General features: G+C 36.9%; 1 protein-coding gene across 1 annotated transcript in view; it reads right to left on the bottom strand.

Annotated features, from left to right (window-relative positions):
• Positions 1–21,647, bottom strand: part of LOC128988595 (telomere-associated protein RIF1) — a 61,734-nt gene that overhangs the window by 33,645 nt on the left and 6,442 nt on the right. The window contains exons 5-10 of the mRNA XM_054410016.1: positions 21,328–21,498; positions 20,222–20,501; positions 14,561–14,792; positions 13,142–13,255; positions 4,393–4,558; positions 3,683–3,884 (exon numbers count right to left, since the gene is read on the bottom strand). Coding sequence (XP_054265991.1) covers positions 3,683–3,884; positions 4,393–4,558; positions 13,142–13,255; positions 14,561–14,792; positions 20,222–20,501; positions 21,328–21,498 — 1,165 coding nt within the window. The remainder of the gene's footprint in view (positions 1–3,682; positions 3,885–4,392; positions 4,559–13,141; positions 13,256–14,560; positions 14,793–20,221; positions 20,502–21,327; positions 21,499–21,647) is intronic.

Raw genomic sequence — 21,647 nt, 5'->3', positions numbered from 1 at the left:
GTAAGGGAGAATGAGAGGACAACAAATTTGGGGTTGAGGGGACAGAAAGGGAGGGGGGAGTGAGCGCAAGGGGGAAAGGAGAGAGAGAGAAAGAGATGTCATTCCACTCACTGCTGGGAAACAACCATAAGGACAACAAGCAATGGGCTTTTTTATATGGTGATTAAAAAAGCAAGAATGGAATAGGAAGCATAAAAAAAAATATTACACTAACCATAAATGAAAAGTTAGTGCTACATTAACTGTTAAGTAACTGTGTTTAACTGTGAGTATGTTTTTACATTCGCTCTTTGCAATGAAAAGTTACGTAACTACTTTTGACACACGGAAAAATAACAGACGACCAATCGGTTACATATTTTAAAACCTAAATCGAACGGTCGGTATACTTTATTTAGACGGCAAATGTTCATTATTGGTTATTTATGGTTGTTCTAGGTGGGTCTGACTTAGGGGAGGTACGATTGAGGCATTAGTTCAAAATTCCTCCGTGAACAGCGCTGTAGTAGAGAGCATTTTGGCAATGAAGGTTTACTAATCGCAAAAATAGTTCTGTTCATAAAATAAAATTATAAATGCCTCAAATTCAATTTTATAATTTGTTTATTATAAAATTACTATCATAACCTAACCGAACTAACCAAACTTGCTGATAATGAAATAATATAAAAAAAGTTTATTAATAGAAAAAATAATTCTGTTCATTAAATAAAACTAGAAATTGCTCAATTAAAATTTTATAATGACTTAATAATCAAATTAAACTGTCATACCAAACCAAACTTGCTGATAATGAAAAAATCTTAGTCAAAAAGTTAGTGCCACCAGCGGGATTCGAACCCGGGACTCTCAGCATATCAGCCCGGCACGCTAACCACTAGACCACCGAGGCCGTTGGCTGCAAACCGTATTGTTACGGTAATGGTGTTCCCTCAGCTAATGAGAAGCCCACAGCTGTCATCGTAAGCTCATCTATACCTACCCTGAGTAAATACCGTTCTAGGTACATTTGTAATTTTAAAATTGTTGATCAATAGTATACTCTGTTAATAAAATATTAAATAACATATTAAATAACATATTAAATACCAACCATCAATTCAATCCACAGTCGAGCGTCGATTGGAAATCGTATTGTGTAAACCGTACGTTGTCTGTCTAGTGTTTGCAATACAGTAAAGTTCCGCCATTGCTTGCTAAACGAACGCAGACAAATACTTATTGCGGTCAAGTCAAGGTAAAGTCGATACCGGCAATGGCGGCAATAGTTGCTCGCACTGAACTAGAGCTACAACTAGGGATGGACGGGATTGAATTTTTAGTTCGGGACGGGACGGGACGGGATTTTTATTTCCTTCCCGATTTTCGGGACGGGACGGGACGGGATTTTTTCTGTGCATAAAAAGAAAGTCTTGAGTATTGCAGTTACCAAAAAAAGACATACAAAATCAATTTTTACCGTTTGTGGTACTGATCTATAAAAACCAAAAAAATGGGTAACTATATACAGGTACCTATAGAAACTTGTGACTCACGGTCACGGTGCGATCGTCGGTATGGCTCGCGGTCACGGGATGATCGTCGGTATGACTCACGGTCACGGGATGATCGTCGGTATGACTCGCGGTCACGGCATGATCGACAGTATGACTCACGGTCACGGCGCGATCGTTGGCATGACTCTGCGGTCACGGCGCGATCGTCGGTAGGACTCCGCGGTCACGGCGCGATCGTCGGTACGGTCACGTCTTGATCGTCGGTATGACTCCGCAGTCACGGCGCGATCGTCGGTAGGACTCCGCGGTCATGGCGCGATCGTCGGTATGACTCACGGTCACGGCGCGATCATCGGTAGGACTCCGCGGTCATGGCGCGATCGTCGGTATGACTCGCGGTCACGGCGCGATCATCGGTATGACTCGCGGTCACGGCGCGATCGTCGGTAGGACTCCGCGGTCATGGCGCGATCGTCGGTATGACTCCGCAGTCACGGCGCGATCGTCGGTAGGACTCCGCGGTCACGGCGCGATCGTCGGTATGACTCCCGGTCACGGCGCGATCATCGGTATGACTCGCGGTCACGGCGCGATCGTCGGTAGGACTCCACGGTCACGTCTTGATCGTCGGTATGACTCCGCAGTCACGGCGCGATCGTCGGTAGGACTCCGCGGTCATGGCGCGATCGTCGGTATGACTCGCGGTCACGGCGCGATCATCGGTATGACTCGCGGTCACGGCGCGATCGTCGGTAGGACTCCGCGGTCATGGCGCGATCGTCGGTATGACTCGCGGTCACGGCGCGATCATCGGTATGACTCGCGGTCACGGCGCGATCGTCGAAATGACTTCGTCTCCTGCGTTCGCGGACCTATTGCTCGCAATAGCGGCGTCATCGGCACTCGCGAAGCGGCAACATCGCCGACGATCGGACCAAATCCCGTCCCGAAAAATTCCCGAATCAAATGTAATCCCGTCCCGATAATCGGGATTATTTTTTTCCCGAAAAATTCCCGAAATTTCGGGACCCGTCCATCCCTAGCTACAACCGAAGGTAACACTGAATGCGAGAATGCCAAGAGTTGCGAGACCTTTGCCATTATTTGTACAAGGGGAATAGTACTTCGGAACTAGGGGATTGTGGGATTGCAATTAAGCCAACAGCTGGTTGATTCTTTTAGTGGTACCAACATAACAATAACATTTTACAGCGTCTCGATTTTCTAGCAGAGTTGCCGAGACAGTGCTACCTCAATTTGGATGTTTTCAGTCTACGACTATTTCGTTTCGTAAAAAGCAAGAGCGGTTCCCTGATTCCGTTTACTTATCAGACTTGGATAGGCTACAATATTTAACTGAGAGCGCACGATAATTTTGGGCCGGCATGAACTACGCCGGTTGTCTGATTCAGAATCATTGTGAAGTTTAAATCATATTAAGCTTCAAATACCCTGTTTTAATGAACAACAAAACATTGAACACTCACACACACAACAATCTCGTTTCTCGATATCACTGCATTCAGTTTCACATGACTCGCCCCTTGTTTCGTCTCCCAGCGGCATGGGGTTTTAAGGTTTCAAAAACAAATTCACGGCTAAATCAAGGTTTTTTCACGGTTGACCTAATTCACGGTTTTAAGGTTTTCACGGTTGTTTGGAAACCCTGATGGTGTTTCAATGCTATCTTTTTATCACACTGATTTTCTTGTTACACCACATCCTTCCCATTCTCCGTTCACAATATTTGGGCGGTTGGAGGGGAAGTTCCACATTTTTCTGCTTAATGTTTGTTGCAGCTGATTGACGTTTTGAAAAATTTCATCGGTTGAGCTCTATGTTTTAATGTTAGGATCCAGATGTGGAGAGAATAGATTTCTTTCCCTAAAACCGCCAAAATTTTGTGAACGGAGTATAGTTATTTTTCCATAGATATTTTCTAAAAGTTGAACCATGCGAAATAGAGTTCTGATCACCTATGTTTTTTCTACACTTGATTATGGTAATTCTAAGTATTAAGAAAATATTTGAATCAATGAAAGTTATTCAATCAGGCATGTTACACCAAACTTTATGACGGGACATCCACTTTTGTTGCACAACTCAGTCAGCAACAGTTGCTGTCCTTTTATGACTCTAATAATGACCATCACATACACCATTCAAAACTTAAGTCAAAGTCATACCTTTAGCAAGGTGATATTCAAGGACTATAGACACCAGATCCAACGCAATGTGAAGTGGGATTTTCTTGTCTCTCACACCCTCTAAAAGAAGCTCTACCAAATCCCCAACAAACTTTTCACATTTTACTTCGGTCGACAGTGAAAAGTACTTCACACACTCGCTGTAAAGCGTCTTCCAAGACTTCATTTGAAGTTTGTTCCACTGGGAAAAAATTAAACATTTGTTAAAATATTGACAAGTTTACCTAACAAATAAGTATTAAATAATTATATAACTTACTAAATAATATTACTTCTGTTCCATCTAAATTTCCAATTGTCGGATCAAACTCAAACCATTTATGGTATTATTATAATTTACAATAATTATTTTATCATTTCATTAAAACAGGGACATAATTTTGCTCACCGGTATTTGAAGCTTAATATGATTTGAACTTCACAATGATAATGAAAACTAAACACATCCAATGAATTGTTGATAAACACCTTCTTGAACTTTTGCTAGGCCTATCTTAAATTTAATCTTACTTAAACCAAATTGGAAAACTTTATTTAGATAAAAAGCAAATTGTAATTCTGAAATTATTAATACTACCTATCTGAAAATGATTACTTGAATAATGTGTTTTTAGCAGCGCATAAGAAAATTTACTCGTGTGCTAGGATATTTCACATACAAAACCAAAAATATTTTTATTTCAATTTACCGTTGAAGAAAGCGGAGCGGCACCAAAAAACAGAAGCTGGTGAATGTCTTGCAGATCGGTTTCTGCGTTTCCGTTCTTACCTATCTGACCACCATCGGACATCCACTTGCAAATTATGTTTGTCATTAAAATCCACATGCCTCTGAGAAACTTGAGCTTTTCATCCCTGTGAAAATCAGATTGTAGTTGTAAGGTTGCATGAATTGTTATGAAATATTAAGTGGTATTCTAACTAATTGGAGGGTAAGGGTGTAACATAGAGCTCAAAGATCAAGGTTGTAAAAAAATTTTGAGGATAGCAGGCTACCTGAATGGGAAAAAGTCCATTCCGTCACAAGAAACTCACACTTTTACTACACACAAAAATCAAAAATATAAGCATATACTGTCAGTAAAAACATTTTAAACTAAATAAGGTTAGTGACGGGAGAAAGAGTATAACTGTATGAAAGAGGTCTCTCTCTCAAACTTAAGCCTTCCCTAATTGATTGCTGTCAGTCAGAGCCACAAACCTCCTTAGGCACAAGCGAAAGGTGCAAGCGCACAGGGACCCGCACCTCGAAGCAGTGGCGGATCCAAGGGAGAAGGGTGGGGCAAAGGGGCCAATTGCCCTCCCCCAAGATAAAAATATATCTAATTAAAAATTGAAAATCTTAATTAATCTAATTAAAAATTTAAAATACTATAGATTTAAATTGAAAACACACTCATGTTTTGTCTCTAGATAGTCTTAAAACACAAGTTTTCAAATCAAATTTTCAAAAGTTTCCAGGGGGTACCCCTCTTCCTTCGTATGGAATACCCCCCCTGGACTACTACCCCCTTGGAAGGTTACCCTCATAATCCAACTTGCCCCCCCCCCCCCCCAATCATACTCTGGATCCGCCACTGCCTTGGAGGGCCTCGTTCTTGGTGCAAAATACAATACAAAGAATTCTTTGAAGTCTGTGAATTATCTATTATTTATTTATTTATTTATTTATTTATTTCCCCAACGGATTGCACCTTTTTGCAAAATATGTGTATACAATATGAGATGGCATTTGCAATAGTACTAACTAGAAAAGTAATAACAATGGTAATAACAAAGTGATAATAAATAGTAATAACAAATAGTGATAACAATAGTAATAACAAAGTAATAACAAATATTAATAACAGAAGAATAAACTAAAAGAGTAACAACAAAGAATATGAACAGCAGGTTTCAACGATGACAAGACAAATATGCAGATGTGCTGGAGTGTGGTTACTCAAGTGATCAGGGAGACCTTCTTTTTGAACGGGAGGGGCTTCTCACCGAAGAAATCCATTTGAGCAGCCGCCGTGCTACCAGCCTTGAGTAGACGGCAAATTCCGCTGTTGTAAGAATAGTAGGCTGGGAGAAAGTGTCTGCTGAATATAGTCTTGGAGCGTGTGCCTCTGGGCGTGGTAATGTCGATACCACTCAGGATGTTGGGGCAATCAACAAACCCGTTAACCAGCTTGTAAAGCATGAATATGTCGGCATGATGACGTCGGAGTGACAAAGGCAGAAGATCGAAGGACTTCTCCACATCGTCAACCGGGGTAGTGCGGTAGGTAAAACCAAGTTTCGGTCCAAGCATCCGTATGAAGCGGGTTTGTATGCTCTCCAGTTGGCTGACGTGGTTCTTCTGGAAGGGAGACCAGATGATAGACCCATACTCCAGCAGCAGGCGTACCAGGGACTTGTAGAGCGTGATCAAGGTGAAAGGTGAGTTGAAATTCCTAGTTGATCTGAATATGAAACCAAGCAGGGAGCTAGCTTTGGTTGTAATGTAGTATAGTATTAGTATTAGACTTTGTGACAAATCACCTGTCAAGAGAATTGATGTAATGTGATGATGTTTAATAAATAAATGTGGGCAATGTGCTCATGAGGGTTGAGCGAAGGGGTCATTGTCACTCCGAGATCTCGTACCCTGCCCACTCTCTTCAGTGTGGATCCATTGAGGACATAGTCATATTGGACTGGGGCTGCACCACGTTTGTAGGAGATGACGACACATTTCAAGACGTTGAGCTCCATGAAGTTTTCCTTGCACCAGGCGTCGATGTTAGTGAGAGAAAGTTGGAGGCGCTCAAAGTCAGAAGCCAATGACACCGAGCCAAATACCTTAATATCATCGGCGAACATGAGAAATTTGGTGAGTATGACGTTGCCAATGTCATTCATGAACAGATTAAACAGCAAGGGACCGAGGTGGGACCCTTGCGGGACTCCAGATAGGACACTGAATGGCATAGAAGGATATTTTTAATTAATTATTTGAGGGTAATGTTAGGTAGTATCATCACCACACATACAATGTGATATTGTTTAAGAAAAGAAGAAAATAAAACTACGTAACGATGGTATATAAGCCTTTTGGTCCCATCCCGTACATGTACTCCCATTGAATTCTTACACTTATAAGTATTAACAGAAATGCAACAGAATGACAAGTCCCGAGAGGTTGTAGTGCTGAACTTCAAATCTTGATTGCTGATTAGGCCCAGGGCTAGAGATATACAAGGGCTAGGCCACGCGAGCTCAGAAAGTGATGCCAGGTGGCTCCCCACCACTCCGCCGCTGTGACGTCACGGCGATACCTCGGCAGGCTCCCGGCACCGGCACCGTATATCTTTGCCTGTGTGAGCGCTGGTATTACCGCACATTTAGCGTTTATTAAGCTCTATGTTGGACATTTTTTATTAGGTATTAATGTATTTTATAAAAGTAATTTATTTTCAAATAGGATTACGTATAACATCAATTTTAATAAGTAAAAAATTAACTTTAGTAGACATTTAAGGATGGGAGTGGAATGTAAAGCGATGGCTAAGATTACTGTAGTTATTGATCCAATGCATTAAAGTTACTGTGTAATATCTGTGTTCGTATTGCTCGAATGTATCTTAATGTATGGGTTATTAATTGTATTTTTATTATTTATTCGTACCTTTTAGGATTCATTGAGGTTATATAAAATACATTGAGGTTGTATAAAAATACATTACCTATACTTAGTATTTTGAAACTTTAACAGGAAGGAAAAGAATTTCAATTAGGGTGAAGTGGGGTAAGTGTAACCACGTTTTGGCATAGTTCAGCTTTGACCTCAAATTGCCATCTTGTTATACATGATATAGTTCTGAAATTTGTTATGCATAAACATTGACTAATGGGCTTTAAAACAATATGCATTGTTATTAAAAAATAAAATCTTTTTGGTAATAAAAAATGACTAAAAATTTTGCGTTTTGTGGTTACACTTGCACCAGGGTTCGGGGCAAGTGTAACCCCTGCCTGTTAAAAATATGTAAAGCATTGAAAAAGAGACATGGGGCAAGTGGCCAGATTCCAAATCTTTTGCTGATTCCAAGACTTTTTGACTTATTAAAATATCTTAATTTTTACTCAAGTCACGAACTTTTTCGTGAACCTCTTCTCGCGTTTTGTGAAAAACGCAAAACATGCAAAACGGAAAGATTACTGTTAAAACATAAAAAACACAACATTAATTGGTACTTACATGGTTTTTAATGTTGTTTAACATGTGTAGAATAAATCTCACAGTAATATTGTTTTTTTATTTACATTTGGGCAAGAAAATCCTAAATTATAAAACGGGGTAAGTTTAACGTAAAAGTTATATAATCACTTAAGCAGTTCACTCACAAACAATTATGTTTTTCTTCAAACCAACTTAACTCAGTAACAATATGTGTAAAATTTTACCTTATCTTCTGAATTCCAAATTTTATATTTACAACAAAGTTTTTTTTTCTTTATACTGAATATTATATGAGTTACACCCTGGTTACACTTGCCCCGAATCCAAAAAGCCACTTGCCCCGACTGCAAAATTTCAGGGGTAAGTGTAACCACGCTTGTAAAATCTAAACAATAGGAAATAGCACAGATCTGAAATTATATTCAGATTCTACATGCAAAAATTAGTTTGTAAACCAAAAACTGTCAAATTTACATTAAAAATGTGAGTATGAAAAATTGTCAAAGTTTGAGGTCGGCACTTGCCGATGGAGTGGAAATGTAAGCCTTTTTTAAACATTCTAAAACTATTACTTGCACATATTTTATATGCATTCTTAAGGCTAAATATAACAAAGGAAGGTCCAAATAACAAGATATGATAGTATTTAGGTCATAAAATTATCTTATTAGTTGAGTGATAAGCCGTGGTTACACTAGCCCCCCGGTTACTCTTACCCCACTTCACCCTAATCAATTACATTTTATTATAGGCCCTACATATTTCAATACATTAAAATAACATATAGTTGCAAAAATACATTAAGTTGCCTGACTAAACCTCAATCTCTGTTGACCAATAACTAAAAAGTCGAGTTTTGGTGTGATTTTACTTTATCAGTTTACATCGTGATTAAACGTTGTAAATGTTTAGTTACGATATTATTTATTGTGCCTCGACTGTAATGTGACATTACTTTTAGAAACTTGAGACACTATTTTTTAGCCAGTTTTTGTGAACTTGAACTTCATTGACTGTTTACCAACAACGAATATCGCGGGTTTGACTTTATCACTTTAATCATATTTATTAGTTGTAAAAATTGTACTTATTTAGTTTATAAACTGTTTTATGTGGATATACTTACTTAATTTAAGGTCTGGGACATTACATTTAGCCCGTTTTTGAAACATTTTGTCATAATTAACAAACGATTTAATCGCCAAATGAAAAAGGCACATCAGCATTTTATAGAAAAAACTATAAAATATTTATTTTTGTATATTTGCCTATGTATCCTATACTCTAATACGAGCAATGTTTGTATGTATGTATGCTTGCTTGTACCAAGATCTCGAAAACGGCTCCGACGATTTTCTTCAAATGTTGTAAATAGTTTATTTCTGGCCTAAAAACGAGTTTACTGCAGTTATAACTGCCAACAAAAATCTAAATACGTAGAAAAATGAAACTAAAAATCACATTTTTTTAACATTAGTCTTATGGGTTGCTTGGTAACCATGTTGGCTGAATTAAATAACAAGAAAAAAGTAAACAAAAGACTTGTAATTTGTCTATCCACAGTACACTAGCAAAACAAAATACAGTACAAAAGGAAAAACATCAGTTGTTACTATTGAGCAAAGATTATACTGAAGATTACTAGATTCTATAGTCAAGGGTAGCAGTGTGGAGTGTGGGATCTGTTTATGACGATTAGATTACGGTATCTGCAATCCTTAAATGCTATGGAAAGGGAGGAAAACAGGTCCACGACATAGGAAGTGGTGAAGGAAGTAGTAAAGGCGAGCAGTCTGGAGTGTGGGAACTGCTTATGACGATTAAATTAAGGTATCTGCAATCCTAAAATGTAATGGTAGGGAGGAAAACAGGTCCATGACGTAGGAAATGGGAAAGGAAGTTGTAAGGCTAGCAGTGCAGAGTGTGGGGACCGTCTGTGGCATTTATGTATCTGCAATTCTAAAATAGTATAAAAAAGGAGGGCAAACAGGTCTACGACATAGGGAGTGGTGAAGGAAGAAGTAAGGGTGAGCAGTCCGGAGTGTGGGAATTGTTAATAACGATTAGATGAAGTTATCTACAATCCTAAAATGCTATGGGAAGGGAGGGAATCAGGTCCGCGACGTAGGAAGTGGTGACTTAAGTAGTAAAGGCGAGCAGTCTGGAGTGTGGAAACTGTTTATGACGATTAGATTAAGGAATCTGCAATCCTAAAATCCTATGGGAAGGGATGGAAAGAGGTCCGCGACGTAGGAAGTGGTAAAGGAAGTAGTAAAGGCGAGCAGTCTGGAGTGTGAAAACTGTTTATGACCATTAGATTAAGGAATCTGCAATCCTAAAATGCTATGGGAATGGAGGGAAACAGGTCCGCGACGTAGGAAGTGATGGAGGAAGTAGTAAAGGCGAGTAGTCTGGAGTGTGAAAACTGTTTATGACGATTAGATTAAGGAATCTAGAATCCTAAAATGCTATGGGAATGGAGGGAAACAGGTCTGCGATGTAGGAAGTGGTGAAGGAAGTAGTAAAGGTGAGCAGTCTGGAGTCTGGGAACTGTTTATGGGAATTACATTAAGGTATCTACAATCCTAAAATGCTACAAGAAGGGAGGAAAACAGGTCCATGACGTAGGAAATTGTGTAGGAAGTAGTAATGCTAGCAGTGCAGAGTGTGGGAACTGTCTGTGGCATTTATGTATCTGCAATTCTAAAATGGTATAGTGAAGGAGGGCAAACAGGTCCACGACGTAGGAAGTGATGAAGGAAGTAGTAAAGGCGAGCAGTCTGGAGTGTGAAAACTGTTTATGACGATTAGATTAAGGAATCTGCAATGCTAAAATGCTATGGGAAGGGAGGGAAACAGGTTCACGACGTAGGAAGTGGTGAAGGAAGTAGTAAAAGGTGAGCAGTCCGGAGTGTGGGAACTGTTAATAATGATTAGATCAAGTTATCTACAATCCTAAAATGCTATGGGAAGGGAGGGAATCAGGTTCGCGACGTAAGAAGTGGTGAAGGAAGTAGTAAAGGTGAGCAGTCCGGAGTGTGGGAAATGTTTATGACGATTAGATTAAGGTATCTACAATCCTAAAATGCTATGGGAACGGAGGGAAACAGGTCTGCGACGTAGGAAGAGGTGAAGGAAGTAGTAAAGGCAAGCAGCCCGGAGTTTTGGAACTGTTAATGACGATTAGATTAGGGTATCTGCAATCCTAAAATGCCATTGGAAGGGAGAGAAACAGGTCCGCGACGTAGGAAGTGGTGAAGGAAGTAGTAAAGGTGAGCAGTCTGGAGTCTGGGAACTGTTTATGGGAATTACATTAAGGTATCTACAATCCTAAAATGCTACGAGAAGGGAGTAAAACATGTCCATGACGTAGGAAATGGTGTAGGAAGTAGTAATGCTAGCAGTGCAGAGTGTGGGAACTGTCTGTGGCATTTATGTATCTGCAATTCTAAAATGGTATAGGGAAGGAGGGCAAACAGGTCCACGACGTAGGGAGTGGTGAAGTAAGTAGTGAAGGTTAGCAGTTTGGAGATGGGGAGTGGATTAATGTATCTGCAATACTTTTCAGAGTAAACTAATAATTTCCCCCGAGCAAAGCTCGGTCCCCAGGTACTACTATGTATATTCATGTAGGGGTTTACTTTCATTTTATATAGTTGGTTTAGGTTTTAAAAATAATATATACGTGTGAATAACAAAATGTTTTTCTAGACAAATATAAACATTTATTAAAAGTCATAAACATCTATTGAAATGATCAGTATCCAATTCTTACTTCACAATTGCCTAAAAATGTTTGTTTACTTTTACTTTATCTCTTGATAATACATTTATTTGGTTTTTATTTGAAATTTGTTGTGCAAAATCGTGAAACTTGTTATTTTATTGTTTTTGGGCCATAACTTTGTATAGATGGTAATTGGAATCTTTTTACATTTCCATGTAGGGAAATAAATTCCAAACAATTTGTATATCTTATGAAACATTTTTGGTTCATGCAGCAATTTTTCTACCTACTGACAATATTTTCTAAAATATTTTTAATATTTATTTCGTTTCCATTTTAAAATTCTTCATTTCATTACGAACACTTCAAGTTGGAAATAATAAATACGGTTCATAGGTTTGATCTGTTGGTTTAGCTTATATGAATTTTCGAAAATATGACTGCAAAATCGCCAAAAATGCCTTGCCATTACAGAGTTCGCCCATTGAAAGTTGGAGGGTTAACAAAACCCACTTTAAAAATCACACTATAAAACTAAATTATTATAAACACAATTATTAATATGCGCGTAGATGCCGGGCGACATATGCACTGCCGTGCTAGGCTACCGTCGCGCCTCGCGCAGATGTATCTCCGCTACGTCACTGAGGAGGGGCGGGGGAGGGGAAGTAGGATCAGGCGGCGACCGCTAACATCAAAGGAGTGAGCCAGCCATCTCTAGCCCTGGATTAGGCCTACAACTAGATGCCATTTATCACTGAGGTTTGTCAATCAATGATAAAAATCATTATTGGATGATAAAATTACTAGTTTGGTTTACGTTACCTTGAAAAAAAAAACTTAAAATCTAGTAAAATATTCTTACAAGTCTAAGAACCAAGATGATTTTTTGTAGAAATACAAGTACAGTAGAACTCCAATTATTCTAATCAATTGGGACCAGACCTCATTTGGTAATAATCATTTATATAATTGGATTTTTACCAAAATTCAGGGTATTTTAAAGAAAATAGGTCGAGTCATGCCGAGCGTTTACTATTGCAATCGCAGAAGACATCTGTGACAATTTCACAATCGGAAAATTTATGCTTTCACCGCGATTGCGGAGTACGAGTATGACTTTCCATAACCACAGGACAATGATGGTATCTACAAGACCATGGAAGATGTTTAAAATTTTTCCGCGATCGCGGGAAAACGATGACAATGTTTCCATGATTGCAGGAGACGATGATGATGTCTGTACGACCGTGGAGTGGGATGTATTTATCATTTTGTCACGATCACAAAAAACTATGACGATTTTTCCGTAACCCCGGAAGAAGATGATGATGTCAACACAATCGCGAGAGAGGTTTTGGATTTTGCTGTGATGACGGCTTCTTCCTTCTTATATAACGATTCTTATTACTGTGGTTTTAAATTTTTTTATTATTTCTCTAGCGATTCGGACGAGTTTGGATAGTTGGAGTTTTACTGTGGTTAAAATTAGTTTTCAACATACCTAAATTGTTCAGAGACAGCGAGTACATTTAACTTGGAAATGATGTCTCCAATAATACTTTGAGGTAGTTGAATATGGTCTGTTTCTGCAACTATGTTCAGTAGTTCGTTATACCTGAAAAAAAGTTTGTATTAACAAAAATAACATTCCAAAGTGCAAGTTTGCTGAATTGTTAAAAATATAAACTTTGTATAATTGAATTTTGAATTGAATTTATTGCACAGTGTTAATAATTAAACTACAATTTAAGTATAGGACTTTAAGTAAGAACTATGCTACACACTTATTTATGGGGTGAAGACGCTTTGCTCTTCACTGAAGGTTTCTTTTAATTATGAAACAAAAGAATCATTGTATATTTTTTAAGTTAAGATAATTATAGTCAAGATTCTTTTATGAATAGTCAGTATAGGACTTTAAATGTATCTAACCCAAATCTCAAAACCAACAAAGCTTTGGAAAGATTTCAGTTTTGAGATTCAAAACTCAAAACTAAAACTGCCAACATGTTTTGGTCATAAATATTGGACATAAATAATGAGTATTTTAAAATATTAAAATTTATCTCATATTCAAGTTATCATGACTGTGACAGGAGTTTAATTTAATTAAGTAATTTTTATTTATCAACATCATTGATGTGTTTTTAGGTTTAAAGTGCATTAGTAACATATTCATGTTTTTAAGTCTAATTTCTTTCGATATTGATTGCTTAATAAACATTTTATTATTATCAGTATATTTTTGTAAACTTAAAACCAGGCAAGAAAAAGGCTTCGTATTTAAGTTTCGGGATTTAATTTCTAATATCTATGTTAATTTTTAATTTCTATGTTTCGGTTTTGATATTCAAAATGTCTGGTTTCGACCATCCCTAATAGTCAGGAACAAATTCTAACAGCTAATGCCTGCAAAATGTGGCTCTGGGTTTTTTTAGACTATGTATGGCTTATTTCTGATTTAATAAAACACAAGTCAACTAATCTGGTTTGGAATATTTGTAATGGTCTTCTCCAGGAAACAAGAGAAAAAATGTATTTTACTTTATTACGCAACGCATACTACCAAGGCCCCACTAGAAAAGAGGCCATGCTGCAGCGCGGGCAGCGTAACACCACGTCACAGTGGTGGATAGTTGTACTAAAATCTTACCCTTCAAATCTGACAAACAGACAGCTTATTTACCTAAAATATATTGCAGTGAATCTATGAACAAATCTATCCACTAGTGTGACGTCATGGATCCTGCAGCATGGCCTGTTTTTATAATGGGGCCTTAATACTACCATGATAAAAACAATGTTTTACCTTTGTTTTACACATTTTACATTCTATTCCTGTCACTTTTTTGTGTTTTAAAAACGGAGAAACTTTATTTGGCTTATATATAATTTTCATTGTAGATTCTACTAGACTCACCAGTCTTCTGCATAGTTGACCAGTACATGCGGCTCCAGCGCCACGGCCATGATGGTCTTGAGATGTTTGACCTGTGTGCCTAAAGGTAATTGGTGTTTGCCACTATAAAGCGACCGCACCATGTGTGCAAAAGTCTTGCTCTTGCCTAACTTGTCGGTCTTGCTGGCGTTGGTCAAACATGTCAACAACTCTGTCACATGACTCTCCGACCACTGGTTGTGCTTCATGTTTTCTGTAACAATTAAAAATAGGTTTCTTGATGGATATTTTTACATGGTTGTCGCTTAGACTATGAATTTATTATGGAATAAATTTCTTCTGCATCAAGGGCACTGCCATGGGAACAAGAATGGCCCCATCTTATGCTAATCTCTACATGGGGAATTATGAAGAAAAGTTTTTGTCTTGATCTGTAGGAAGTGTTTGTCCTGAAATTGGAAATAGTTCTTTTCCAGAATGAATTTTATCAGTTGAGTTATAAACGAAGTGGTGGGTAGGGATCCTTTGGGTCTGTTTTGAAGGTAGTTTTCTGTTGCTGTTAGGCCGTGGACATGAGGTATGTTTGTGTAGAGTGAGGTGACATCAATGGTGGCCATGAGAGTGTTAGCGGGGAGTGGTTGTTTGACATTGTTAAGTTTTTGCAGAACAATACCAAACCCAACTTCAAAAAGCCTTCGAAAACCGAGGCTATCCTGGCACTCTCGTAAAATCTCAGATCCAAGCAGCTCAGAATCCACGTCCTACTACAAAGAAAAACACCAGCCATCTTCAAGTAAATTTGATAACCACTTACCACCCTGGCCTGCAACAACTAAACAACCTCCTCAAAACAGGTTTCAAAATCCTAGAGTCCTCCAGCCAAACCAAAAACCTCCTTTCAAGAGCCCCTTCCATAATTTATAGGCAACCCCCAAATTTGAGGAATATGCTAGTCCACCCAAAACTCCCAAATCCATCAAAAATACCATCTGAGAAACCAAGACCGGGCTCATACCCATGCAATGAAAACCGGTGTAAATCTTGCCAGATACACCATCCTACAGAAATTTTTACCAGCACATACCATAATAAAAATTACAGAATCCAAGGCCATCATACCTGCAGCTCAGAGAACCTTATCTACCAGCTTCAATGTTCACATTGTCCAGCCCAGTACATAGGCCTAACAACCGAGACTCTCCGAAAACGCATGAACGGCCATCGACATGATGTTAAAACTAGCAAAGAAAAACCAGTTGCACAACATGCCTTATCCCACCAACTTCTATTTGATGAATGTTTCACCATAAAAGCTCTAAAATCATTGCCAAAGAACCAATGCAATAGTTCAATGCTCAGAAGATGGGAATTAGCTTACCAGTTTGTGACCAACTCCAGAACCCCACCTAACCTCAACATTAGATAATATCCTATATCCTCACCCTCACAGCTAACTCTTAAGTATTTATTTCCATGGAAAAAACTAATTTACTTTTCAATATACATATTATATGTAAATACAATATTGCAATGTGACTGTATTTAGTGCTTTGTGTAGTATCAGTTGGACAACCTGTCAGACATTTTGAATTCAAACTGTGTCATCCTATTTTAAACTGTTGTTCTTGTAACTACCATCTAGGCCTACTTCTGAAGAAGCCTCTGAAAGAGGCGAAATATTAAGTATTATTATGTGTGTGATTTTATGTGTTCTTTGACTCGTCTGCAACCTTTCATCAGGTGAGTTAGCTGTGTCCTCTCCATCCTATATATTTATAGTTCAAAATTGTCATTTAAGTTTATTTACACAGCTTTACATTGTTTTATAGGTTAAAAATACATATGCAGCTTATTATTAACCGCGCCGAACTATCCGAATCCGAAAATATCCGAATCCGAACCTCCCAATATCCGATCCGAACCGAGCCTCAACTATCCGATCCGAAATGAAATTTCACTATCCGCACACCTCTAATTCACATTGAACTTCAGTGCTTTGAAGTAAAAGACGTCTTCTAACACTGCTCGATAAATTCATACTCATATGCCTGATGATGAGTGGTGTAGTGGGATGGGTCAAAATCAATAATTTAACAAGTTTTATTTTATTTACTGTATTTTTAGAAGTAGGCCTACTAAGTTGAGCAGTATGATAAATTTTGCAATCTATAATATTAAAACGAAACAGGGGTTTTTTATTTCACGATTCTGAATCAACCACTTGGCCGATTTTCATGATTTTTGTGTTGAAAGAAAGATAATTTTGAGAACTAGGGAATGTCGAAGCCATAAATTTAGTTTAGGGTCTCAGTTTTTTAGAAATTAAGTTTTAATTTTTAAAAAGTCTAGCAGCCGACGCTAAGATTCTAAACTAGCTTTTGGCATAAAATAATTTGCTTAACATAACAGCTGTAAACATTCAGCTTTTGTGTCACAAATTCAGCATTTGGATAAAAATGTAAAGACATACTTAGGGTTGACTTATTTATACTATGTGTAATGCAAATCATTGATACGTTCAATTCTTCTGTAAGAGGATGACAGATTAATTAAATTATACATAGTAAAATACTAGGATGTTCAAATTATTTTTTTAAAGCAATCTTTGTAATCTTCGATTTGTTTTAGAGCAATATAATTTGTTTTAACTAACAGCTGGTTAAATATAAAATATGGAACTATGAGGTTATTTTATTTACTCTTATTTTGTCATTGATTAAAGGAAATAAGTGAGATTAGTAAAGATAATTAGACCACAGTTTAAAATAGTATAGACCAAAATTAATTAAACCACAGTACAAATCGAGGCTCTGTACACGAGTCTTAATAAAAAAGGATAAATGCAAATTATTTTACTACTCCACTTTTCAAGGAAAGAATAGATAAATAACAATGTTTACATGTTTTAGTTCTTCATGGTAGCTTTTTGTTTACAATTAATGTTTGTCTGCTTTAACTTTGTTTGGATATGGCCCGGAAATATTGATGTCATAAAAAGAAGATCAAGAATAATCAGGAATCACGATTTTAAATTACCACCACAACCTCAGCCGGGTTTTATAAAAAGATAAACAGATGGATGACATAGATGAACACAACTTCAACATTGACCTAGGATACTGCAATTAGAGAAACCATCCTTTTATGAAATCGTGTTCAGTTCTGGTTACGTTTGGGGGTGCCTATATCAGCGCCCCCAAACGTGAAAATATCACTTTTATTTCAACTATGAATATATTGTAGTTTAAATTAACTAATATGGGAAATTACTATGTACATTTATTCAATGAGGGTGGGTAATTATCAAGGATATAACGGATAACGGTATGGATAATAAACATTGACCATTACGTCATTAGCTTTACTAGCGTGTTTACTTTTTATATTCCTGCTACATGTGACCTGTTCTTTTTTTCAAATGAATGTTATTTGAACCAAACAGCTGTTTCAAAACAAACTGTTATTGTTTTTACTTTTCTTTGTTTACACTTATTTATTTAGCAATTAATGCAGTGAAATTGATTTAAAGGATAGGTGTGACGATTAGTTTTGATTTTAGGACACCAAACTTAAATTATGTGTACTGTGAATTTTATTGGATATTATCGTTTTATTTTAGGTCGTTTCTATTCAGACCTACTGGAAATTGTGTATAGTAGTTGTATTGTGGTGATAATAATTATGGAAGAGGCAGGTATGCTATGGAAGGCGGTATCGTTGACTAGGTTTATACACTTCTCGATTGACTATTACTCTCTCTACTGTAGGCTACTTATAATCAGTGTGCGTCTGTGTGAATCGGCTGCAAATCTCACTTCAACGCTTTTCACATAGTAAAAATTGCAGAATTGCTGTTTTATTGTAAAATTATCGGATTTAAAATGCATATCGTATAGGCCTATGATGGAATAAAAACATATTTGGTCACACAACATTTGTTTACAAGATGATTTTTCACATAAAAACTGCAAGAAACTTTGTCTTTATATGTGTAAACTAGCTGATCTGAATTGTACACGGTTTTAACTGACTACTGAATTCCCGTACGTAGGACGGGCTAACACCTCGTATCTATATAAAATCAATTTTTTAAAATTAGTCCACTGGAATAAATTGTTTAGACTTTAGAACAAATCTTTGAACTGATGTAAGAGAAAATATGTTGGAATACATTATAAAAATATTGTTAACAAACTGGTAGCAACATTAAATTTGGACAAGGAATAAATGTTGTATATCGTCAACAGGACAAAGAGAGTAGGTTTGTGAGCATATAGAACCATCATGAGTCAAGCACCTTATTTTCATCATAAAATGTATGGTAAGTAAAATAAAATATTTATTTTCCTATAAAATAAGTGTGTAGACGGCATTTCCACAGTTGTATTTCTCATTATAAATTTCATTTGTATCTTTATAAGATACAACATGACGACTACATTAAAAGTATTTCCACCCATGTTCAAACAAACAACAAACAAAGCAGATTACACAGCTAACATTGATCAAGAATATTCAAAAATCATTTAAAGGTTATGTTTTTAGGAAAAAGCATTTAGCTTGGATTAAATAAATAAATATAGGATGAAGAGGACACAGCTAACTCACCTGATGAAAGGTTGCAGACGAGTCAAAGAACACATAAAATCACACACATAATATACTTAATATTTCGCCTCTTTCAGAGGCTTCTTCAGAAGTAGGCCTAGATGGTAGTTACAAAACAACTTCTGAAGAAGCCTCTGAAAGAGGTGAAATATTAAGTATATTATGTGTGTGATTTTATGTGTTCTTTGACTCGTCTGCAACCTTTCATCAGGTGAGTTAGCTGTGTCCTCTCCATCCTATATTTATTTATTTAATTCAAAAATCATTTAGGAATTCTAAAAATTTAATACACCTCTTCTATCTATTCTTAGCTCTAGTTAAGTTCATTAGAATTTGGAAGCAAATAAAAATGTACATAACAAAATCTTTTACATTTAGGCCTAACATTAGAGGTGGGTGATACTAATCGAAATAGGACGAATAGCACAGTAGCAGAAGTGTCACCTTTTAAATACCCTCGTATGATTACTGAGAATAGGCCTACCCTATTATTTTAGTAACATCATTTACGCTGTTTAAACGAACAAATGAAATATTTATCCCGCTGATTATGGCTTACTATTAACAGCGAGCATTACAAAATAATAGTACTTTGGTAGTACGATGGTACCTTGGTAGTACCTTGGGAATATGATTTTTTTGTTACATCTTCTGAACTGTACAATAAGCGAGTGAGGTAATTTTGATCATGTCTTCCTATTAACAGTGAGCATCACAAATTAATATAGTATTTTGGAAACAAAATTATTTTTTTTTTAATGTCGACTGAACTGTTGGAACGAGCAAGTGAAATAATGCGGATCCTGTCTTCAAACAACAACAGATTCGACAGATTTAAAAAAAAAACTCTTTTAAATTCTCTAAAAGAGATTTTGACAATAGTTTTAATTGTTTATCCTATTAACAGCAACCAGCTGTAACGTTTTTGATGAGGAATTAATAAGGTGACAACAGTAATAGTATTATTTCACCTACTACTGAAAAGCTAGAGAACGTTCCTGGCAATTATTGCAAAATAACTGTGCTTTCCATCTCTAATTTACGATAAAATAAGTATAAAAGTTTATCACTCACCGAGTACGCTTTCCCATATGTTCATACAGAGAGTTAAATCCCTGTGGACGTGTTCAATGCACACAAACGAGTATCTGATGAAGAGGTCAGGAACAATACGGAAGGGAAGCGGTGTCTGCAGCATCTGTGAGAACACACTGGCGCATTCTGTGTTGAGAGTCTTACAGGCCGGCGCAATGGAGCCGACCCCACGGAACATGAATTCCAAGAAGTGAGTTATCAACAAATCAACTGTCATCTCACTGTGCTGGTCCAGCTTGGAGAGTATATGCTTCCATGTCTACAAAATCAATACCTCTTTATTTCACATTTGTACATTAGTCCATAGAATGGTTTATCTAAAACTTAACCGAGCAAGGTGATCTAAAATCTGGTCTAAAGCATGTTACATATCTAAAGTCTCTGTATACCACTATACAATAGAGTTAGTTGAACATGCATATTTTATTCTATTTCTAATCAGACTACTTAACTACCTAATGTAGTGCAAAATATGTGGGTAAGACTAATAAATATTAATTCAAATAAATAACTAGGTAAGAATCCTAAAAGAAAGAAAGGTAACAAGGGTTTAGCTCTTTTCGGTTGGATAGAGAAATATCAGAGAAGAAGAAAATAATCAATCAAGTGGTTCTGGATCAGAGGTGAGGGACGTTAAGCAAAATAAAGAAATGTTGTTGGCAACAGAAATGGATGTGCTCAGTAGGAGTAGGTAGTAAGAAAACCAGATTAAATCATGCAAGGAATAATGAAAAAAACAATGGAAGGGGTAGAGGGAAATAAAGAGGGTGAATTTCAGAATAGGCGACAAGTGCAGATTGACTATATAAAAAGATTGGACGAGGACCAACAAATTGTTTTGGAATGATCCTGCCAGAAAAGAGGAAAAGAGAATTACCTGGATGCAGTTAGCAAGGAAATATAAGAGGCAATGACGACGAGGGGACTTAACAGTTGGCTAGTTGACAGATACACAAGATCTGAATGTGAAGAGACAACACAAGGTGCAGAAATTCACCAATGTAATAGGTAAAGCAAATAGTTAACATTATCTCTTAACTAATTTCATAATTACTTAATATCTTAACTGGATTTCTTTTATTTACCTTCATTTTTGCAGCACACAATCTCGGAGTATTGTGATTGTTGGCTTTGAGAGGAATTATCAGAAGGCCAAGTCGTCTTTTATTGTTTATTTCTTGCTTGTTGATAGAAAAGTTGTCAATAAGCTTACACCAGCACTCGAACCCCTGGTAACGTATATTCTCATCGTTCATCTGAAATTTTATGTTGATTGTTAATAAAATATGTTTTTCCTATTGGTTAGAAATATATTATGATTTCAGAAAAGTGTGGTTCTTAAAAAATCGATGTATATTTAATATTTGTTATTTACGTAGTTTAATTTTGTAACATTCCAAATTAA

This window comes from Macrosteles quadrilineatus, unplaced genomic scaffold, assembly GCF_028750875.1.
Source record: "Macrosteles quadrilineatus isolate MER2022 unplaced genomic scaffold, UCM_ALF_1.0 Scaffold_3__2_contigs__length_128488019, whole genome shotgun sequence".
Taxonomy (NCBI): Eukaryota; Metazoa; Arthropoda; class Insecta; order Hemiptera; family Cicadellidae; genus Macrosteles; species Macrosteles quadrilineatus.
Note: the sequence above shows the minus strand (reverse complement) of the source record. Positions and strands in the feature narration are given on the sequence as shown.